At 44.3% G+C, this 21,126-nt stretch overlaps 1 protein-coding gene across 2 annotated transcripts in view; it reads left to right on the top strand.

The window, feature by feature from the left end:
- Positions 1 to 21,126, top strand: part of SLC25A13 (solute carrier family 25 member 13) — a 224,425-nt gene that overhangs the window by 137,314 nt on the left and 65,985 nt on the right. Inside the window, exons 10-13 of one of the 2 annotated variants that reach the window (XM_065939668.1) lie at positions 2,379 to 2,463; positions 2,938 to 3,096; positions 18,281 to 18,333; positions 19,656 to 19,736. In XM_065939668.1, coding sequence (XP_065795740.1) covers positions 2,379 to 2,463; positions 2,938 to 3,096; positions 18,281 to 18,333; positions 19,656 to 19,736 — 378 coding nt within the window. Of the gene's footprint in view, positions 1 to 2,375; positions 2,464 to 2,937; positions 3,097 to 18,280; positions 18,334 to 19,655; positions 19,737 to 21,126 lie in introns of both variants that reach the window. The other variant, XM_065939667.1, reaches the window with a different exon arrangement.

The following is a 21,126-nucleotide window of genomic DNA, read 5'->3' as shown; positions in this document are numbered from 1 at the left end:
GGAAAACCAGCTGGCCGCTAGTAAAAGAGGAAGCCGATTTCCCCGCGTGCAAGAGAGGAGTGTGGAGTCACATGGAGGGGCTACAGCCCCGCTCTCCCCTCCCTTTGATTTTTAAACACCACTTACCAGATGATTATCTCTTTGCGCCTGTGCTGCTAGCTCCTGTAGGAATTGGGGGATTAAGAAAAAGCAGAGAATTTTAAAAAAAGATTCCTCCTGTTCTCCTGTGACAGTGGTATCCCACAATTTCTCCTCTATGCCCTCTGCAGCTTCAGCAAGTTTCTGATGGTGGGTGCTTATTGATCCTGTCCCTGAAAGGGTTGGATGGGATTGATGAGGTTTACAGCAGGAAATGATTGGCTGCTGCTTGGAGGTTCAGAGCAATTCACTGGGGCCTTGCCTGGAGTATTCTTTACTTACGTGAACCCTGGTGGGCCTGACAAAGTTGGCAGACTCAAGCAACAGAGGTCACCTGCCTGCCAGGCTAGGGGGCTAACTCTTCTCAAGAGAGAAGAGTGTGAGAAGAGGAATCTTTCTAGTATTCGTTTTGTGAGGATGCCACGTTTCTAGCTTCAGAGAAGTTATCTGAAAGTCTGGGATTTTGTCTTTAGATGAATTAGTGATAGTGATAGGTACCTCCCCATCAACCCATTATTTTCAAGGTATTTTCACTCATTGTTTTGATGCCAGAAACTTTTTTCGTATTGCCAGTTTATATATGTGTACGTAAAACAGTGCCTTTCTTACCAATGCATCTGTCAAAATGAAGTTGCTATGCATAATAGATATAGATCCCCCCCCCCCATCTATATGGGGATACCCTTGGAAGCTCCCCATGGAATTTGCAGAAAAAATGTTTTGCTTTCTTAAAAATGCATATTTCTGCATAAAGCTATTTTCAGTTCACTTTGAAGGAGATTCCAAATTATCTCATTGTATTAAGAGTTATGCTACACTGACAGCAACTAAAATTCAGTGGGTTGATAGTTGGGGTGGGTAATTATTTTCATTGTTCACCAATCTTAATTATCATGACTTATGAAAAAACAAATTTTATTGAATGTATTTATTCACTCAACAGGTATTTATTAAGCACTAACTATATGCCACCCTCATGTGACAGCTCTGTGTGACATAAAATTACTGTTTTATTTATGTAGACAGAGGAGTGAAATACTCTGAAATGTTCTGGCATCAAAAACACCATAGTAGGTCGAAAGAACAACAATGGTAATAAAAGAATGACTAGTCTGAAGTATAAATTTAGAAAAGATGGACAAAAAAGAGAAAATATCAAATCCCCTGTAATATAACCACTTAGTTGTAGCCACTATAAACAGTTGAGTATCTCTGGGTGATGTGATAGCCAAAACACTAGTGTTATTTTTATATGCATATACATACCAAAATAATTTTAGTAAGAAACACAGCATATTCACACACAGTCTTTAACACTGGTTTTAAAACATAATCATGAAACATTTCAAACAGTTTAAAAGGTAAAGAGAAACATATAATAAATACCTGTCTACACACCATATTGTTTTTAGCCTATTTTTTCTTTATAATACTGTATACACACTTTTTCTGAACATCAAATATTTTTCACAATATTGTTTTTTAATGGCATGCAATTTTGTTTTAGAGCTATAGCATTATTTTTAACCAGTCCTCCGTTATTGGACCTTTGGGTATTCTCGGAGGTTTTGCTTTTAAAATGGTACTGCTTTTTTTTTTTTTTTATAACAGTACTGCTTTTTATTATTATTGTAGCTTGATCCTTGTTTATATAGATGATTATTTTCTAGCCTAACTTTTTATAAGTAGAATTGCAGGGTCATTTTAAGCATTTGTACATTTTAAGCATTGAGTGTGTGTTGCCAAATTTCCCTGCAGTTTATACTTGATTCAATGGCAGATTTGAAAAGCCCTGTTTTTTGTCATCTTCTGCCAGATTGGATATGGCCGTTAAAAACAGACAAAACTCCCCAAACCTACCAGTTTGACAATTTGTTGAAGAATGATGTTTCATTAATGTTTTTAAATTATATCTCTTTGCTCACTAAAATGTATAAAATAAAATAAAAAAAAGAATTGAACATTTGAAGATGAGTTCATATTCATAACATTTGGGGGGACACAGTAATGTCTTTCATTATATTTAAGCTTGACTTTAAAAACTGATGGCAATAATTGCTTTTTATTAATAAGAATTTACAAAAATCTAACCATACCTTCTTCCTCTTTGACATTTTAGCTGTATCATGAGTTTAAGAATGCAGTTGTAATTTAAAAATAAAATAACATGCTCATTTTTGCTTTGATTTCCTTTCTGTCTCCTGTCTTCCCACTCTGCAACTCCTGTGTACGCAAAGAAGAAGGCATCAGTAGATTCATCTCGACCAGTTCTCCTGCAAATTGCAGAGTCAGCCTACAGGTTTGGTCTCGGTTCTATTGCTGGAGGTGAGTCATGGATGAGTGCAAATTGTTCATTGCTATTATTCCTCTTTTTCCTCTGATTTTTTCCAGTTTGAAATATCGAAGGACAAAACCTTCTCTGGTCTTTCCCAAGCTAGTTACCAAATCTCCATGTGATGGGATAACAGCAAAGGGAAACTTTTCTTCACCTGCATTTGATCAGGAGCTTAGAAGTAACTTTTTTCTCACATCTGTCTGCAGATGGGCTTCTAGATATTGGTTAATAATGAGGCTAGGCTGTAGTGATCTGCTTTTTAAAATTTGAACTCAGTGATATCCTTTTATCAGGAGACCCTTGAGTGAAAGCCACTGTTGTTTATTAAGGGTGTAGAAAGTTCATTTTAAAATTTGCATGTGCACAATTTCTTTATTTCATCAATCGTATCTTTGACTTTAACCACCTCCCCCTTTCCTTGTGACCTTGATTTCTTCTGATTTATTGGTATTATTTGATTGTAGCTGTCGGAGCCACTGCGGTGTACCCTATTGATCTGGTAAAAACTCGAATGCAGAACCAACGATCAACCGGCTCTTTCGTAGGAGAACTTATGTATAAAAACAGCTTTGACTGTTTCAAGAAAGTACTGCGCTATGAAGGCTTCTTTGGACTGTATAGAGGTCAGTGCCATGTGCTAAATTCATGAAAGGCGAAATAGTAGTCGGAGGTTTGGTTTTTCCATCTGAATGCCTGAAATGTATTAGAGAGACTGTGTTAAAATGGAAATACAGCAGATTCTCAATTATCCATGCTGATGGGTGTAGGCTGGAGGCTCTAGGGCATGGCGAATCAAAACAGCCCATAATCTGAAAACCATTTATATTGCTCTGCAGTATGTTTTGTTTCTTAAAAATAATTATTTTTATAAACATGTCCAGTAAGTTTTTAAAAGACTCGTATTGTTTGTGTTCTTGAAATAACTCTACTCACCAGTTAACAGGGAAAAGCAGCTGGGGGGTAGGGCAGAGCTTACTTGGGGTAATGGTTCTCCTTGAATATTCCACAAAATCGTCCATCAAGCTTCTAACCAGGGGTTCAGTGCAGCCCTCCTTCCTTCACTGTCTTTTTTTTTTTTAATTTTGAAATTAAAATTTTTTCATTATAGAGTGTAGGCTCTCTAGTTGTAGCATTCAGGCTTAGTTGCCCTGAAGCATGTGGGATCTTAGTTCCCTGACCAGGGATTGAACCCTCATCCCCTCCATTGTAAGGTGGGTTCTTAACCACTGAACTTTCAGTGTGTGTGTGTGTGTGTGTGCTCCATCACTTTGGTCGTGTGTCCTTCTCTTTTTGACCCCGTGGACTGTAGCCTACCAGGCTCCTGTGTCCATAGGGTTCTCCAAACTAGAATATTGGAATGGGTTGTCTTGTCCTTCTCCACGGGAACGTCCCAACTCAGGGATCGAACCTGCATCTTTTTGTCTCCTGCTTCAGCAGGCAGGTTCTTTACCACTAGTTTCACCTGGGAAGCGCCACCTCCCCACCTCAAATATTTATTTATTCACTTGGCTGCACCTGGTCTTAATTGTGGCATGTGGGGTCTAGTTCCCTGACCAGGGATCCAACCAGGACCCCCTGCACTGGGACCCCGGAGTCTTAGCCACTGGACCACCATTCACTGTCTTTTTCTGAGTTAAAGTTGCCCCTTTCAACCTTCCTCAGAGTCTGTACCCAGTGGAGTTGATTCACATACCACTCTAGCCGGGTACTCCTCGTCTATCCAGCTGTTCCTTTCATCATCTAAGGCTCATTTAAGCAACAAGAAAAGCAACAAGAAGTATGGCATCACAAAGTGTCATCCCAAAGGATCCCACAGACACTGACTGCTTGGCCACTGGCCCAAAAGTCATGACTTAACTTCCCAGCCCCTCCCTCTGTGACTGCTTTGTGTAAAGAGAAAAGAAGTAAAGGTATTTGCCTCCTCTAAAATCCTGTATTGTGAGACAGTTCCAGCTGAGCCACGTTGCCGTTTGGCAGGAGCCAGGTGGCGGGAGGGGGTCCCTCCCTTACCCAACCATTTCTTCTTGAAGAAGAAAATGGTATTTAATACTTTTAGAGACAGACCCGGAAACTGGCAGATATGTAAGCCTATGCCGCTTGGCCTCTCCTGCCATCTGCTGACTTCAGTCTTCTTCTTAAGCACCCAAGTTAAAAAAAAAAGTCAATAACAAAGACCCCTCTTAAAATCTCTCACCTTAGAAATGAGGGGCTTTCAAACTCCAGAGAAGCTCCGATTTGCAGGTTCTTTGGTGCAGGTAGATAACCTCCATCAAAGGCCTTTTGATCTTTCTCTGCCCTCTTTCCCTCACCCCCTGCCTCTTCTCACAATTGGGAAGGTCTTTGACCCCAGGTGATTGATGATGACCCCTGCAGGGTCACCGCCTTCCATCTGAAATACTTCTCCTTCGTAGTGACAACAAGCCTTGCAAATGAAAAGTCCCCCCAATAGTACAAGGTTAATGTCACAGCTCCTGCTTTGCAGTGATTCAAGCAAAGGTGACCACCTTACCTGTTTGTGTGGGTTGTTTTCTGCGGGGACAGTTTTGAACCTCAAGCTGGACAACGCTAGTTTGTGGGCTTCCCTTGATATTGGGTTAAACGTCAAGGGTGCCTTAGAATTGTGAGAAAATAATTTCTGTACTGTTATTGCCCTTAATGTGTTGACCTGGTTTGTTTGAATTTTGAGTCCCTTCTCTTTCCTCTTTGACCACACCTGGTGGCTCTTGATTCTTGGTAGCACCTGGAATTCCTTCTTTGACCTGTCCTTTTGACCCCATGGACAAAACAGCTTGAAGTGTACCTGAGTTCTGAGCTGCTCTGGGCCATCCCATAAACCTCATGCTGTTTCAGTTATATCAGAGAGACTGGAGGAACTGGTTTTAACTCCTCAGGGAAGGGGGGTGTGTCCGCCTACTAGACAGACATGGAGACTCCCTTTGAACACCAAAGAGGCGACTCCTCATCGTTTTCCCGGTTTAGAAAGAGCCATTTATCTAACCTGTGTGGGGTGCCTGATCCCTAAGGGGTTCTCTTGTCAGAAGTGATGAGTAGAGTGTGAATATAAGATGAGGAGTGCTGGGAGTCACCTAACGTTCATTTCTCCCTGACTTCTTATCTCTTCTGGTTGATAATTTTAGAACAAAAGATGTACTGTAAAACTTTTTTAGTTTCTGTTTTGTAATTTGGATCTTGAGAGCAAAGAGGTGATTGGCAGCGTACCTTTTTGAAAAAGTGTTTATAATCTTCATAAATGAATTATTCCTATTCTTGATTGGCTGGGGACTAATTCCCTTTTGTGCCTTGCACATGATCATTGATTAATAATTATATGTAACTGCATATTTGTAAATGCTTATCATTGGATAAGAGAGGGATCAGATGAAAATGGGAAGCTGTCATTACCAGCAAAAGAATGATAATAGAAACAGAAAAACCCCAACTATTCCTGAGAATCAGTATTCTAACTTTTGTATACAAAATCAAGCTGTACAACACCCACATGTGATTCCTTGACTATAAATTTCTTATTCAATGTAATTTTATTGTTTAAAATTTTAATATTCCAGGGGAAAACAATCAAATTTTAATTTTGAGAATTTAGACATGCGGCTGTGCACACCCTACCTAGCAATATTGGAAAAGATGGCAGAGTACCTCTCTAATTTATAAACATGTTTCAAAATATTGAACCTATTTTTTCCTATTATGGAATTTTGCTTAACATGTAATTTTTCTGCATCAGGACATATATAATTGCTAATATTTCCTGAGGAGTATAATTTGGGGATATTGCATAAGTAAGTTCTCTCCCCTATTTTAAAATTATCTTTGTGTATATTTGAAGGAAAAGTATATAGCATCTCTTTCTTTTTCCTTCTTACAGTGAGAACACAGGATTCTAAAGGGAGCTGTTTTGTATTTAGAAGTAGTTTTCATGGAACTCTACGAGTGATTGTTAGTTTTAAAGAACACTTTCAGCACGAGTTGTTTTCCTGTGTCCTTTCTCTGGCAGTTTCCAGCACCGCTCACGGTCCTGGAAATTATCCGATCATAATCGGGGAGGCTACTGATAACACAACTCTGGGGACTGTCTGTGTTGTCTTCCTTTGATGCTGAGTCCAAGGGCTTCTAGTGCTGTGAGTTGGTGAGGTCCTCTCCCCATATTTCTGTGCAGCTCCCGGCTTCTTTGTCCATCAGAGCCTCTTAACTTTGGGGGTAAGTTTGGTGGTTATAGAAGATTCCCTTAGAAATCCTATGAGACTGACCCTGCAACCATTCTCTGTAATACAGACTACTTTACTTTTCTTTACAGGAAAATAAATTGATTTTTCTAGGTCTGTATTTTTTGAAATTCAGACCCTCTAGGCGAAGTGTGTCTGTATCACAGGAAATAACACCCAAGATAATCCAAATCTCCCTGAAGTCACTTGTAAAAGTCTTCCTCCATTTCCTCCCCAGTCTCCAGATTGATTTAATGCACCGAGGTGTTTAAAATCCTTAATGAATTACCTGACAGCTCATTTGATTTGAATGAACTGCATGACCAGATGAATCAGTTATTGGCCGGCTGTAGACTTGGCTTATTAAAGAGAAACGATTGATTGGGTAATCATCCGTAATTAAATGCTCTTAACGTTCCAGGGATAACTAATTTCTGCCTTAAAATTTTTGCTACACTCTCCTCCCTCAGATGCTTCAAGTAATGAGATGAGTACCCTTAGAAATTGAAAAATGTTCTGGGGAGGGAAGACCATGAGGAAAAGGATGGATTCAGGAAAAATACTTCTAAGGTTTTAGTTTTTACTTCTGCTTTTGGGGGGGGAAAAGAGGAAAATCTGCCAGAAAAGGAAATTAGATAATTTTATGATTTAAACTTAATTTGAAGTGCTATTTAGTCTTTGAGGCAATTAGCAAGGCGGGGGGGGGGGAGATGTTTTTTAATCAGTCCATGGACCAGGCGTGCAGAGTTTTAAATGTATCTATTTCAGGTTGTCTGTGTGCTGCAAAAGCAGTCATCTTCCATCCTGGAATGTTCTCAAGGTGACATCTAGAGGATGTTGTGGTGATATCTCAGGAAGTTTTTGATATGTTTGCATTCTAGAAGGAGGTGGTGTTGGACAGCTAGTTTAAGCTAGGTCTCCTGGGTGTGGCTCGTGGTTCTGTAGAGGGAGGCTCCAAATTATGTGGATCCACAGTGAGATCCCTTCTATAATCCTTGTGGATAAAAGTAAGTCCAAAAATCCTATCACCAAAATAAAGCAATTGGAGGTCCTACAAGAAGGCAGGCATCTTGGCAAAAACCACAGCAAATCTGTGCCCTGTCCTGAGTCATTGTGTCCATCCGTGTCCACCAACACTTCTCGTGAGTGCAAAATGGTTTGTTTCGCTCCTCATTTTCTTGGCCAGTTTCTGCACATTTTCGTTTAGGGTGATAAGTTGTGACTAGATCAAAAAGCAGATATTTGGTTGTAGGAAATCAAAAATGAACAGAAAACTTGGACAGTTCCTGAGCTGGGTAATCAAATCTCCAGAAATCTACTGTGAGCACAGAGCTTTAAAAGGGGAGACTGAGGCGATGGCAACTCGCAACTGGGGTGGATGGAGTATCATCAGAGGCTGAAGAGGGCCTGATGGAGAACAGTGAGGAGCTTAGAAAATTGGGAAAGAGGAAACTAGGCAGAGCCTGGAGAAGAGAAGATTAATTAGCAAACAAATCAGTTCCAGGCCTCAAGGATGATCATTTATAACTAGCTACTGCCTTTGCTAGGGCTTCCCTGGTGGCTCAGATGGTGAAGAATCTGCCTGCAATGCAGGAAACCCAGGTTCAATCCTTGAGTTGGACAGATCTCCTGGAGAAGGGAATGGCAACTGACTCCAGTACTCTTGCCTGGAGAATTCCATGGACAGAGGAGCCTGGCAGACTCCAGTCCATGGGGTCATTAAGAGTCGGACACGACAGAGCGACTAACACTTTCACTTTTAATCGCCATTGCTGAGGCTGAAACAAGGGCAATAGACAAAATCTCAGCACTCAGAAAGTTTAGATAGAAGAAAAGTTAACCAGGACCCCAAAAGTTGCCATATACCAGAGTGAAAAACTCAAGGAGGAGAGGTACGGTTCTTCTTCCCAATGATCTTCTAGGAAGTTCCCAAGGACTCACAGGAACCAGGTTTTTCTAGACCTATGCTTTAACACTCAGTCTCCCGAAGCAATCCCGAGCCAGATGCCTCTAAAAGGCCGAGCAGCTTCTTCCCAGTCCCTCACAATGCGGTGCCTGTGCAGCGGCTGAGCTGAATGTGGCCCCACTCCACCTCCCAAAACAAGGCTCTCTGCCCTCCAATGCTCAGCTGTTCCCCTGTTCACCCTAGTGGACATACTGCTCCAACTTCCTTCTCTGGTCTACAAAGGCATTTCTTCCAGCCCAGAATGGAAGATGATTCTTGACATTGTGAATAGAAGCATCTAACCCAGATAAGCAAGCATTTGAATCTTAATATCTGCCATGCCCCCTGCTCCACCACACACTTACCTTGGGGTGACACCCTGAGAGCCAGTGGAAAACTGGATTACAAGAAGGGCCGTGAAAGGGGATAGTGTAGTTGGTGGGCGTGGCGGGGGGTGCCTCATGCCTGGGGGCTGTATGAATCAAAAGCAGACAGACGCAGGGGAAGGGAGGAGGGAAGAAAGCTTGAACAAGTGAAGAGAGAAGGCCATGGAAATAGGAGCAGGAATAAAAGCCGTGTGGCAGGGTGCACAGGGCGCTGATCGCTCCAGAATAAAGGTTAATCTGATGTTGAAAGCAAGGCAGGCTCTCTGGGAAGATGGGAGCAAGTAGAGGGGCCTCCGTGGAGAGGTCAGGAGGCTAAGAATTTAACCTCGGAGGGGTCGCCTCGGGGTTGAAACTGGATAACAGAAGGGCACGGGCTGTGGCTCCGGCCGCAGCAATAGGAGTGTTTTGTGCATTAGCATCGTCTGCCAGCCCTGCAGCCTGTCTCTGCCCTGCCCGCCTTCCTCCCCACCTTACGTGCGCTGAGCTACTTCTCTCCAGGTTGGGCCGGTCACTTTGGAACTTGTTTTTTGTCCAAGCTGATACAGAAGTGATGTGATGAGATTTCTCCCTTATCATGGCCCTGCATCATCTCTGCTCCTCCGTGTCTTGTCCACAGTGGTCTGTTGGGATGGTTATAGTGGTTCTTGGACTGCCAGTCCAGCCCCTGACCCGCTGCTTTCTCTGAGCCTCGTTCCCCAGCCGGGCCCCACTCCTGCTTGTTCACCAGCTCATAACCTGCAGTCCGCCTCTTCCGGCCAGTGCCTTCTCCCGTTTGAGAGGCAGATGTGGGTCCCCCCTCCCTCCCTGCTGCATAGCCACCCTTTTTGTGTGGGGGAAAGGGCCCAGCCTTGCAACCTGCCAGCCCAATGTGAGCTGGCACTCAGAGAAATGTTGCAGAACATTCTGGGCTGGAAGAAATGCCTTTGTAGACCAGAGAAGGAAGTTGGAGCAGTATGTCCACTAGGGTGAACAGGGGAACAGCTGAGCATTGGAGGGCAGAGAGCCTTGTTTTGGGAGGTGGAGTGGGGCCACATTCAGCTCAGCCGCTGCACAGGCACCGCATTGTGAGGGACTGGGAAGAAGCTGCTCGGCCTTTTAGAGCCAGTTTCCCTGAAGGAGGGGGAGGATGGTGACAATGATGAGCATAAAGAACAACAACAAAAAAACCCACATCTACAGTGCTTACTATGTGCTTGATACACTTGGGAGGGTTTTGTGTGTGTAGTTTCATCTTCAGAACTGCCCTGTGCACATAGCACTGTGCTTATGCCCATTCTACAGATGTGGAAACTGAGGTTCAGGGAGGTGGGGGTACTTTAATCACAACTGCACAGCTCCTAAAGAACAAGAGTCAGAATTCAAACCCAACGGCCTGGCTCCGGACTCCACGCTGTTGATCACCTGGCTCTTCTGCCCCTTGGGAGAAATTACGTGGTAAAGAGTTGCTTATCATTGGAAGTTGAGAGCTGTTTAAGTTCTCAGCTAAGACATTCTGTTTTGACTAAAAACATTGCTGAAGATGTGGCATTCTGTCTGTCCTGCTTCCTCACCTTTGCCTAAAGTAAGTGGGGCTGCCGAACGCTGTCAGTGCTCCTAAGCTTGGGGCATAGCCGTGGGGAAGAGCATTATACTCCTGTCATACTCCCCTCATTCCCGTGCTCCCATACTTTCCTCACTCTTGACTGTGAGCACCATTCCGGATGAATTGCCTCTTAGAAGCAAGAGGAGAATCAAGACTGTGCCATGAACAGGTAGGTAGAGAGAAACATGACCTTTTCGGAATACACAGCCTAGGCTGTGTCACTCTTGTCATTATCATAGTAAACCAGTGAGCCGTAATTAGCATCCTTGGTTTACTAATGAGGAACTTAAGAGTTCAAAGGATAGCGTCCCCAAGATCACCAGACCTAGGATTCCTTGGTCCTGCTTGGTCAACCTCCAAGGCCCCAGTGCTCCAAGCCATTGGGAACAAATAGCATTAATCATGCCACTGTTATTAATGAGTCGCTCATCGTCCCTTCTCACCCTGAGATTCTGGAATTACATATCTCTAAAAAGTTTTTCAGTAAAAGCTACAACTCAGTAGCCCTCTGGTCAGCATACTGTTCTCAGAAACCTCCTTTTGGGGGTTCTGCGTAAAGCCTGCAGTTGAGGTTCATGGTGTGGGCTTAGCTCCCACATCTTTTGCTCAGTTCCTTCTCATCGAGTTGCATGAAGGACGGGGATCCGAGGGGATAGTGTGATTTATATCTCAACCCCTTGAAATCTGAGGACAGGATACTATATTAATATTGTACCCTGTAAATCTTTTCTCGCATTAGCAGCCTTCTGGTGGAGTTTGCCAAGGAAGCATTGCCACATGTGCTGATGGAGCTGAACTAAAACGAGAAGATTAGAAAACTAACCACACTAATAAATTTCATTTGAGGCAGTTGGAAAACAGACTGCTGTTTTGACAAGTCAGAAACAACACACACATGCATTCTCTGTTTCTAATGGTTAAAATGAATTTCCAGAATCCAACAGAAACATCTTGTATTAGAAGCGTAATTTTTCTGCTGAGTTATCCAGATGTCAAACATACATGTGCTTTAAACTTCAGTGTGACTGTATTGAGCTGCCTTCACCGGACTGGCTGTTTTAGGCATTACTGAGGCACATCACCCTTCCTCTTTCTGAGGTCAGGGAATCAGGAGGTTATTGAAATCCCCAGCTCTCCGGCTTCCCTTGTCCTGCAGGTCAGGTCCCCTCCCAGGGGGCGTTTGGCCATGACTGATGGCGTCAAGGCCCACATCTCTGCTGTCTCTCAGATTGCTGTTCATAGCCACCCTTGATTCCCAAAGTCACCACCACAAGAATGATACTGATCCAGTGCCTCCCTGAGTGCCAGCATCTGGCCTAGGTCTTAGGAATGGATTTGTACTTTGGTTTTATTCTTACTGGATTAAGTTACTTGTTTTACACAGTGAAACTCAGGGCCTGATATTAAATTACCTTAACCTCCCAATTATTCTTCCTGCCTTGGGTCTCTGCCTTTACCATCTGTCCTTCACCTGCCTCCAAAACATTTTTTCTTTTCAAAGTTTCCTCTTTAAGAGCCACCCAGACTTTCCCCCAAGCCCCTTAGTGTGGCCTGGGGAGAAGCAGCACAGTGTACCTGCTCCGCAGCAGCCCCTAGAGCCAGACTGCCTGGGTTGAACCCCACGGCCCCACATACCAACCCAGTGACCCTGGGCCAGCTTCTGGAAGTCTGCCTCAGTTTCCTTATCTGCTGATGGGACGAAAATGACATGTGCTGAGTTTTGCTACTGACTTGTGGTGTGGGTTTCATATTGGGGCTTTCCTTGTGGCTCAGATGGTAAGGAATCTGTCTGGAGGTAAGGATGGTAAGGAGACCTGGGTTCAGTGCCTGAGTGGGGAAGGTCCCCTGGAAAAGAGCCTGCAACCCACTCCAGTATTCCTGCCTGGAGAATCCCATGAACAGAGGAGTCTAGTGGGTTTCAGTCCATGGGGTCGCAAAGAGTTGGACACGACTGAACGACTAACACTTTCCATGGTGTGGGTTTCATATTGGGGGGCTTTCCTGGTGGTTCAGACAGTAAGGCATCTGCCTGCGATGCAGTAGACCCGAGTTGAATCCCTGGGTCAGAAAGATCCCCTGGAGAAGGGAATGGCAGCCCACTGCAGTATTCCTGCCTGGAGAATCCCATGGACAGAGGAGCCTGGCGGGCTACAGTCCACGGGGTCACAAAGAGTCGGACACGACTGAGCGACTGACAGTTTCACTTTCTGTGGTGTGGGTTTCACATGTTGATTCCCATAAAGCACATAGAGTAGTGTGTGGTGTGTACTAAGTGCCCCCGATACTGGCTCTCATCATCTCTGCTGTTGTTGATTTGTAGAATTACCTCTCCTACTGTTGTGTGTTTACGAGGTCTGTGATCTCGCCCCAGCCCTGCCTGTGCCATGAGCTTGAGATTTGGGTGCCTTTTCACACTGTTCTCTCTGCCTAGGCCGCCTTGCTCTCCATCATACTCATGTCCCTCTCCTCCAGTGAACCTCTGCTTATCCTTAAAGAATCAAGCCGTGTCTCCTCCCCTCTGATGCCCTGCTCCGTCCTGCAGGCAGAATAGCTGTTTCTCTCCACTGTGTTCCCAGAGCACGTTGGTGCCCCAGGGCTGTGATACCCAACACTCCGTTTTTAGGTGCTCTGTCTCCTCCTTTGGCATACACAGACACCTAGGTCTCCGTCTTTTTCTAAACTGACACTGGCTTCAGGGGACGCCACAGATCTTACTATTTCAGCCTAGTTTCTTCCAGTACCAGGCACAGAGAACATTTGGTAAATGTTTGCCGAACAAATAAATATTTGCCGCCCTATATTTAGTCTTAAATGCAGGGTTTTCTCTATTGTTTTGTTTTGGTCTCTGCTGTTCACAGTGCATTACTAAATTTATAGTGAGAAAGACAAATCTCGATTGCTTAAAAGGCTGGCTGAAGTGATTGTGTCTAACGCTATAGTCATTTGGCTCTGTGAGCTGTTTTTTATTAGTCATTTAAAAAGACTGTCACTGGGTAGTGATAGAGACGAGAGATCATCATGTAAATCACAGTGCTATCAACCCCTCTATGGTTTTGGTCTGCAATTTAATGATGAGAAAAATACATCCAGCAAGTAAATATTTAACTAAACATTTCCGGACTTGACCTGAATGTAGAGAGTAGAATAGAAGTTGTGAATGTTAAGATGTAGTTTAAATAGCTTATCCCTGAATTTTACTGGTAGAAATGCATGTTGTGTTTTCATAAAGTAATAATAGCGCTTTTTTTCCTCATAGATATTATCTCATGGTATAAGTAGAGGATTAATAAGTGAGTAGAGCTCAGGAGGAGGAAATGCTTACTTTGAGTAAGAGTGCTTGCTTTGCCCAGATGGTTCCAAATTCACATTTTCTGTGCTGTTTCGGTTCATTTAGGTTAAAAAGAGCATGGCCGTACTCAAGCTAGCAAGAGCATGGGGGAACTTTCCGTACGAGTTCACAGGGGAGAGGAGGAAAACCGGGAGCTCATAGGGATCCCAGCGCAGGAGCTTCCCTGGGGTCTGGCCCCAGGGACCAGAGGCCGGTTAAGGCCGACTCTCCCGTCTGGGCACCTTCCACAGCCTGTGTGTTCTCTCTGGTGTCCTTGTTCTGTTCCTGGCACATTTTCTCCTCTCTGCTGGTCCCCTTCCTTTCCTATCATAGTGTCTGCTTCCTTCTGGCCTTCACACACACGTGGCTTCGACTGGCCGCTTTTCCCACGCCACGTGGCATCTTCTCAGCTTGTGCCTCTGTGTGAACCGGCTCCTCTCCTCTGAGAAACTAAAAAGCCTCTTGATGCGGGTGAAAGAGGAGAGTGAAAAGGCTGACTTAAAACTCAGCATTCAGAAAATGAGGATCATGGCATCTGGTCCCGTCACTTCATGGCAAATAGAAGGGGGAAAAGTGGAAACAGTGACAGATTTTATTTTCTTGGGCTCCAAAATCACTGTGGATGGTAACTGCAGCCATGAAATTAAAGACGCGTGCTCCTTGGAAGAAAAGCTGTGACAAACCTCGACAGAGCATTAAAAAGCAGAGACCCCGCTTTGCTGACAAAGGTCCATATAGTCAGAGCAGTGCTTTCTCCAGTGGTCATGTATGGATGTGAGAGTTGGACCATAAAGAAGGCTGAGCGCCGAAGAATTGATGCTATTAAATTGTCGTGCTGGAGAAGATGCTTTTAAGAGTTCCTTGAACTGCAGGGAGATAAAACCAGTCAATCCTATAGAAAATCAACCCTGAATATTCATTATAAGGACTGATGCTGAAACTCCAACACTTTAGCCACCTGATGCGAAGAACCAACTCATTGGAAAAGACCCTGATGCTGGGGAAGATTGAGGGCAAGAGGAGAAGGGGGCAACAGAGGATGAGATGGTTGGATGGCATCCTCGACTCAGATGGACATGAGTTTGAGCAAATTCCAGGAAATAGAGAAAGACAGGGAAGGCTGGCACATTGCAGTCCATGGGGTCATAGAGTCAGACACAGCCACCTCTGATGACTGTCATGCTCCTGGGAGAAGGATCCTGGACTCCATAGCTGCACTTGTGCCAGCCCAGGTTGCTGAACTCATCAGTTATTCGCCTTTAGATGCCTTGCCCTTGTCCAATCAGCTGTAGCCCTGGAGGCTCAAACATGGCTGCCTAGAGAAGATGTTGCAAACCCAAATAATGATAGGATCCAGGCAGGTTAGTTATGTAAGTGAACAAATGAGGCTGGATATGGAAGGGCAGATACACGTTTCCATATTAGGCATGCTGCTGCTGCTGCTAGGTCGCTTCAGTCGTGTCTGACTCTCTGCGACCCCGTAGAAGGCAGCCCATCAGGCTCCGCCATCCCTGGGATTCTCCAGGCGAGAACACTGGAGTCGGTTGCCATTTCCTTCTCCACATATTAGGCATAGGACAGAGTTAGTCAATTCCGTTGCTCAGTCATGTCCGACTCTTTGTGACCCCATGGACTGCAGCACAGCAAGCTTCCCTGTCCATCACCAACTCCTGGAGCTTGCTCAGACTCATGTCCATGGGGTCTGTGATGCCATCCAGCAGAGCTGGGTGTTGTCTAAAGGCACAGACGCTTGAGGGAGAGGGCTTAGACTTGATTCCCAATCTCACTATCATCTGCACGACTTAGAACAAATGACTCAATCTCTGTGTGCCTCAGTTTCCTCTCTGCAGGGAGTAAGGATTAAATGAGTTAGTAAAGTGCCTAAAATGGCCCCTGACAGAGTAAACAGTATGTTAGCTGTGTTTTTAGAGAACATTTTGATTAGCGTCAGCATCCTTGTCATTTATTTTTACAATGAAATGAACTTTCTTCAGTTTTTCCTAAATCATGAAGCTGTCTTGGTTTCATTAGTTCTTTACTTTACCCCTTTTCGCAGAGCCTCAAGCACAGAGAAATGTCTCCTCTAGTGTGAGGCTATCAACAGAGCATGAAAAATGATGGGCACTGCTTGCCCTTATTGCCGTGCTGGCATTAGGGCGTGGTAGGGAACTTACTGAGTTGATACTTGGGTCCTGTCTAAAGGGTGGAGCCTCCCCCAGTGGGAGATAGATTGCTATAATGTCAGAAGGAAGCCCAGAGTTGTCAGATCATTAATCAGTCAGTCCCTCAGTCCAGTCATCCACCCAGACATCTACCTATTTATCTTTAAAATAAGCTCAAATTAGGTTTCAAACCTGTGCTACTCAGCAAAACACATCTGCAGACTAGATGCACACAGCCCTGGCGCTAGAGACTTTGGCTGTGGACTGTTCCTTTAAGAAGATGGTGTGGCCAGAGGCTGGAAGCAGAGATTTTTATATAGTGAATTAGGAAAGTGAACTTACTGGTGAAGGATGACACCATGAAGCCTCTCCCAAGGACACCAGCATGACCCAGGAACAATATATTCTGACCCTTGGGTTTCCAAGGAGAAGTATCTGTCTTTTATTTTATTTTCTTAGAACAGATGAAAAGATAATTTTAGCTCAGATATGTAGGTCCAGTTCAGTTCAGTCACTTAGTCGTGTCTGACTCTCCGTGACCCCATGAACTGCAGCACGTCAGGCCTCCCTGTCCATCACCAACTCCCGGAGCCCACCCAAACTCATGTCCATTGAGTCAGTGATGCCATCCAGCCATCTCATCCTCTGTCGTCCACTTCTCCTCCTGCCCTCAATCTTTCCCAGCGTTAGGGTCTTTTCAAATGAGGCAGCTCTTTGCATTAGGTAGCCTAAGTACTGGAGTTTCAGCTTCAGCATCAGTCCTTCCAATGAACACCCATGACTGATCTCCTTTAGGATGGACTGGTTGGATCTCCTTGCAGTCCAAGGGACTCTCAAGAGTCTTCCCCAACACCACAGCTCAGAAGCATCAATTCTATGCTCAGCTTTCTTTATGGTCCAACTCTCACATCCATACATGACCACTGGAAACCATACTGTCATAACTGCCTTTCCTAGAAGTGGCCCTTTCCTGTCAAAGACCGAACCTCCTCCTCGTGCGCTGATTCTTATCGTTGCTTAGTCACTCAGTCGTGTCTGACTCTGAGACCCCATGGACTGAAACACTCCAGTCTCCTCTGTCCATGAGATTTCCCGGGCAGGAGTACTGGAGCGAGTTGCCAGTCCCTTGTCCAGGGGATGTCCCTGCCCCAGGGGTTGACCCTGCATCTCCTACGTTGGCCGGCAGCTTCTTTACCAGCGAACCACCTGGGAAGCCTTGTGCTCTGATTGATTCCCAATCCCGCTGATGTGTTCAGACATGAGCTCTTCCCTCTCCTCCCCCATCCTGTTACTCTCTACAGCCATCTTCACTTCTATTGGGTAGATTTTTTAGTACTAAAAAAACCAAGCACTAGCCATCAGACTGTTGTCACAGTTCTCTCTCCACACGCACACACTCACACCCACACACATCAATGCACATCAATATGCCTTGTTTCCACAGGAGCCAGAGCAGGCATTTGACAGTCTGCATTAGCTCATCACTCTCCTCCAGGTGGAAAACCTTCTCTCCTAACTTACAGTTTTTCAGACTCGGGTCCTGCATCTGGCCCCAGCTGTGTCTCCCTGCGCCCGCCTCTTCCAGGGTGGCACTGATGTGCTCCTTCATGTCTGCGCACAACGGACTTGTTCCCATCCTGCTGTCTGTGCCCCGTCTGTTCCCCTCCCCGAAATGCCTGCTTCCCAAATTGTCACTTTTGCAGGAAGGCCTCTCCCCTCCTTCCATCTGAGGCTGGTCAGAGCAGGAACCTTGTCTGTCTGGTGCTCATCACCAAATTCTAGTTGCTGAGCATATAAATGGCTGAACTGTGGGCAGTGAGGGAGCAGGGTGGGGAGATGAGAAAAGCATTTTTAAAAAAAGAATATATTCACTAAAGTCTACTTATTTAAGAGGCAGGAGGGAAAAGAGCAAATTTGTGAATAATGAGATTTCCTGATTCACTAACACTGTTGACTTACCCAACGTGCAAACGATCTAAAATGTGAGAGAGAGTTTGCTCAGACCTGGCTCTCACATACTAGTACCTAAACATTCCATTTCGAGTATTCTCATCAAAGGTAAAAACGGAAAGTTGCAGCCCAGATTGCCCTGGCTTTTACATGGTGATCCCCTCTTTAGAGCTGTTGATATGTTTAGTCAATGTTAATTTATTTAAAATGCTTCTACTTTTTGTTGTTTTTCAGGTCTGTTGCCACAGTTATTGGGAGTCGCCCCAGAGAAGGCCATAAAACTTACAGTAAGTCTTTTGATTTGATGCTTCTGATGAAGGTAGTTTGCACATATTCAGGAATCTAGCAGAGATTCTTACGTGAAATAGCAGGTCTGTTTCCTCGGAGGCGCTAACTGATTTGAACGTAGGGCACTCCCCACACAGAGCTTTTTATTATTCCCCGAGGTAACACTGAGCATCCGAAAATGTGATAATGTATTTGAGCAAGATTTTTGGTGGTTGTCACCATTCTCATCATCGTAGCAGGGGCAGCGGCAGCAGCTGCGTCTCCTTCAGTGCTGACTGTGCCGGCTGCTTCCACGTTTTACCTGGGGCTGCTTTCATCTCCAGCGCACTGTGGACAGTTTTCAGAAATGCAGAGTGAGGCCCACGGGGGTGAAGTGTTTGCCTGCGTTTGCACAGTTCATCTGTGGGAAAGCTAGAATCCAAAAGCAGCTTTTCTCTGACTCCAAAACGTATCACTGAAGTACACAAGTACTCAAGTAGAGAATTTGTTCAAGGTGTATTGCGTAACATTTGCCAGAGCAACAGGTTGAGGAGTCTGAGTGCTCCATCAGATTGGTTCTCCAGTGCCTGACTCTTATCTGACAGGTGGTAAGTAGTAAGTACGGATTTCTGGAATGGGTCAGTGATCACATTTTCATCACTAAGATCATAAAGCCGCGGAGAGTTAAACCTTCCCTCTGGATTGGTCTGTGAGGTGTTTGGTGTTGAAATTGTCCTTTTATCATCTTCCGATGTGAGACTGTGGAACAGTTAATCTTCTGATTGATCCTTAAAATTGCTTGTAGTATACACCATTTTGAGAATATTGTACTTAATTAATTAATGCACTTGATGTTCTTTGAGAATCCTTGAGAAATTTCTTAGATGCTGAATTTCTACCACGCTGAAAGATCTGCTCAGCTAAATGTGTTTCAGTGATGAAGCTGTTTGAGATTAAATCCTGTTAGAAGACGTGAAAGTGATTTTTAATCAAATCTTCTAAAGTTTTTAAGTTATAAAATGTATGTTTTAATTGTGTCTCTGTTGTTAATATGTCTCTCTCTCTAGGCTACGGTAATTGCAGACATATATGAATTAGGCTTGCTAAACCACCTCTCTTAATTTCTTTCTCCCCCAAACATCAGGAATGCACATCTATATATTCTAGCTTTCAAAAACGACATATATGAGATTAAGAGCAAAGTCTTAAGATCGTTCTTTTATTCAGTTTATGATTACTCCAGAACACTGAAAGAAAAATAACATTTATGTACAGCTGTATATGTGTGTTTGATGACTGTCTCTGTATTTTTTATCAGCTTCTTTAAATATTTTTCTTCAAGGTGAATGATTTTGTGAGGGATAAATTTATGCGCAGAGATGGCTCAGTCCCGCTGGCAGCAGAGATTCTTGCCGGAGGCTGTGTAAGTAGCTTTTGTGGATCTCAACCCTGCAAAGACCTGTTTCATGTTCACAGCCCTTCCATGCTACCCAGGTGTGGACTAAGGCTTCTGTTCCCCACAGATCCTGCTCAAGGGCACGGTCTACTAGGGTACCCTGGCGTTTCCCAGACAGGCGGCCGTTCCTGAGGTGGAAGGGGTAAATGTCTCTGGTCTTACTGCCTGATGAGTCGTGCCTGTTAAATCCGCCATTGCTTGCAGCTGGTTCTGCAATAGAAGTCGTCTGTGGCAGAAGTGTTTGGCCTCTGAGCACATCTTTGCTGACCTTTCCTGGAGTTTTATTTTTCGCGCAGTCTTTCCTCACGCCACCCTCTGCTGGGTCAGGCACTGGAATTTGTAGTTTGAAGCCAGCAGCCATAGCCCTCTGCTTTGCTTTACTTCACACACGCCAGCAGGTCTTCAAGGCTCCCCGTGCTTCCGGGGGAAGGAGGTGGGGGGTGATGGGCAGAGTGCGCTCTGCATTGTCAGAAACGCTTGGAATGAGTATTCCTTTATGTGGACGAACGACCTGCATCTTGTTCCCGAGCTCGGCAAAACATCGAGTCTTGTTTTAGTTCATGTACAGATTTGTTCATGTGAATGTAAATACCTTAAGTAAGTTAAACTCTTCTACAAAGACGGGTGCTATTTAAAGATAAGGTTGGTTAAGTAAACGGTCTTTGATCACTGGGGCAATAAATATGGGTATATTTTCCATCTAAACCTGTGTTTCTTGTACAAAAGATGAGATCACTTTTTTTTTTTTTTTAAATTCGCTTGTTCTGTGCAGGAATTGGTGATCATAAAATGATCTTTTCTTGAGAAAAGATTGAGTTTAGAAGTTGGGAAAACACCCGAGAATATTAAACCTTTGTCTAGAGAGGGCTTATTGTCCTAACATTGAATGGGGTTCCCTGAGTGTAGCAGAAGCAACAGAGTCCTAGCCTCTGGTGATTCTTAAGAGGTGGACGGAATTTGGCTCTGGCCTGACTCTTTCTGTTTGATCACTGACCTGTCAGAGACGGCCAGGTAAGATCCCCTTGTCCTGTAACTTTAGGAGCATTGAGGATGGAAAAATGCAGCCTTTAATGTCCTAAGTGAAAAGGACACACAATAATAATCAAAAAGAATATGAGGAGTTGCAGAAATGGCTTTTGCCAGTAAGTATTCCTTTAAAACAATGATAGCTTCCAGTTGAATAACTAGATTTTCTAATTTTCAATAGGCATGACCATGGGCTATATTTAGTCTATCCTCCAGGCTGTTACCAGGGGCCCAAGAGAACGGGCCATTTCAGTAGGTCAGGTAGGTTTGTTATTTTTTTTTTAAGTCAGGTTTTAAGCTTGCTGAAAAGACATGATTATATATCTCTGTA

This window comes from Muntiacus reevesi, chromosome 6 (genome assembly GCF_963930625.1).
Source record: "Muntiacus reevesi chromosome 6, mMunRee1.1, whole genome shotgun sequence".
Taxonomy (NCBI): Eukaryota; Metazoa; Chordata; class Mammalia; order Artiodactyla; family Cervidae; genus Muntiacus; species Muntiacus reevesi.
The sequence above is the reverse complement of the archived record's forward strand: the minus strand, read 5'-3'. Positions and strand labels throughout refer to the sequence as shown.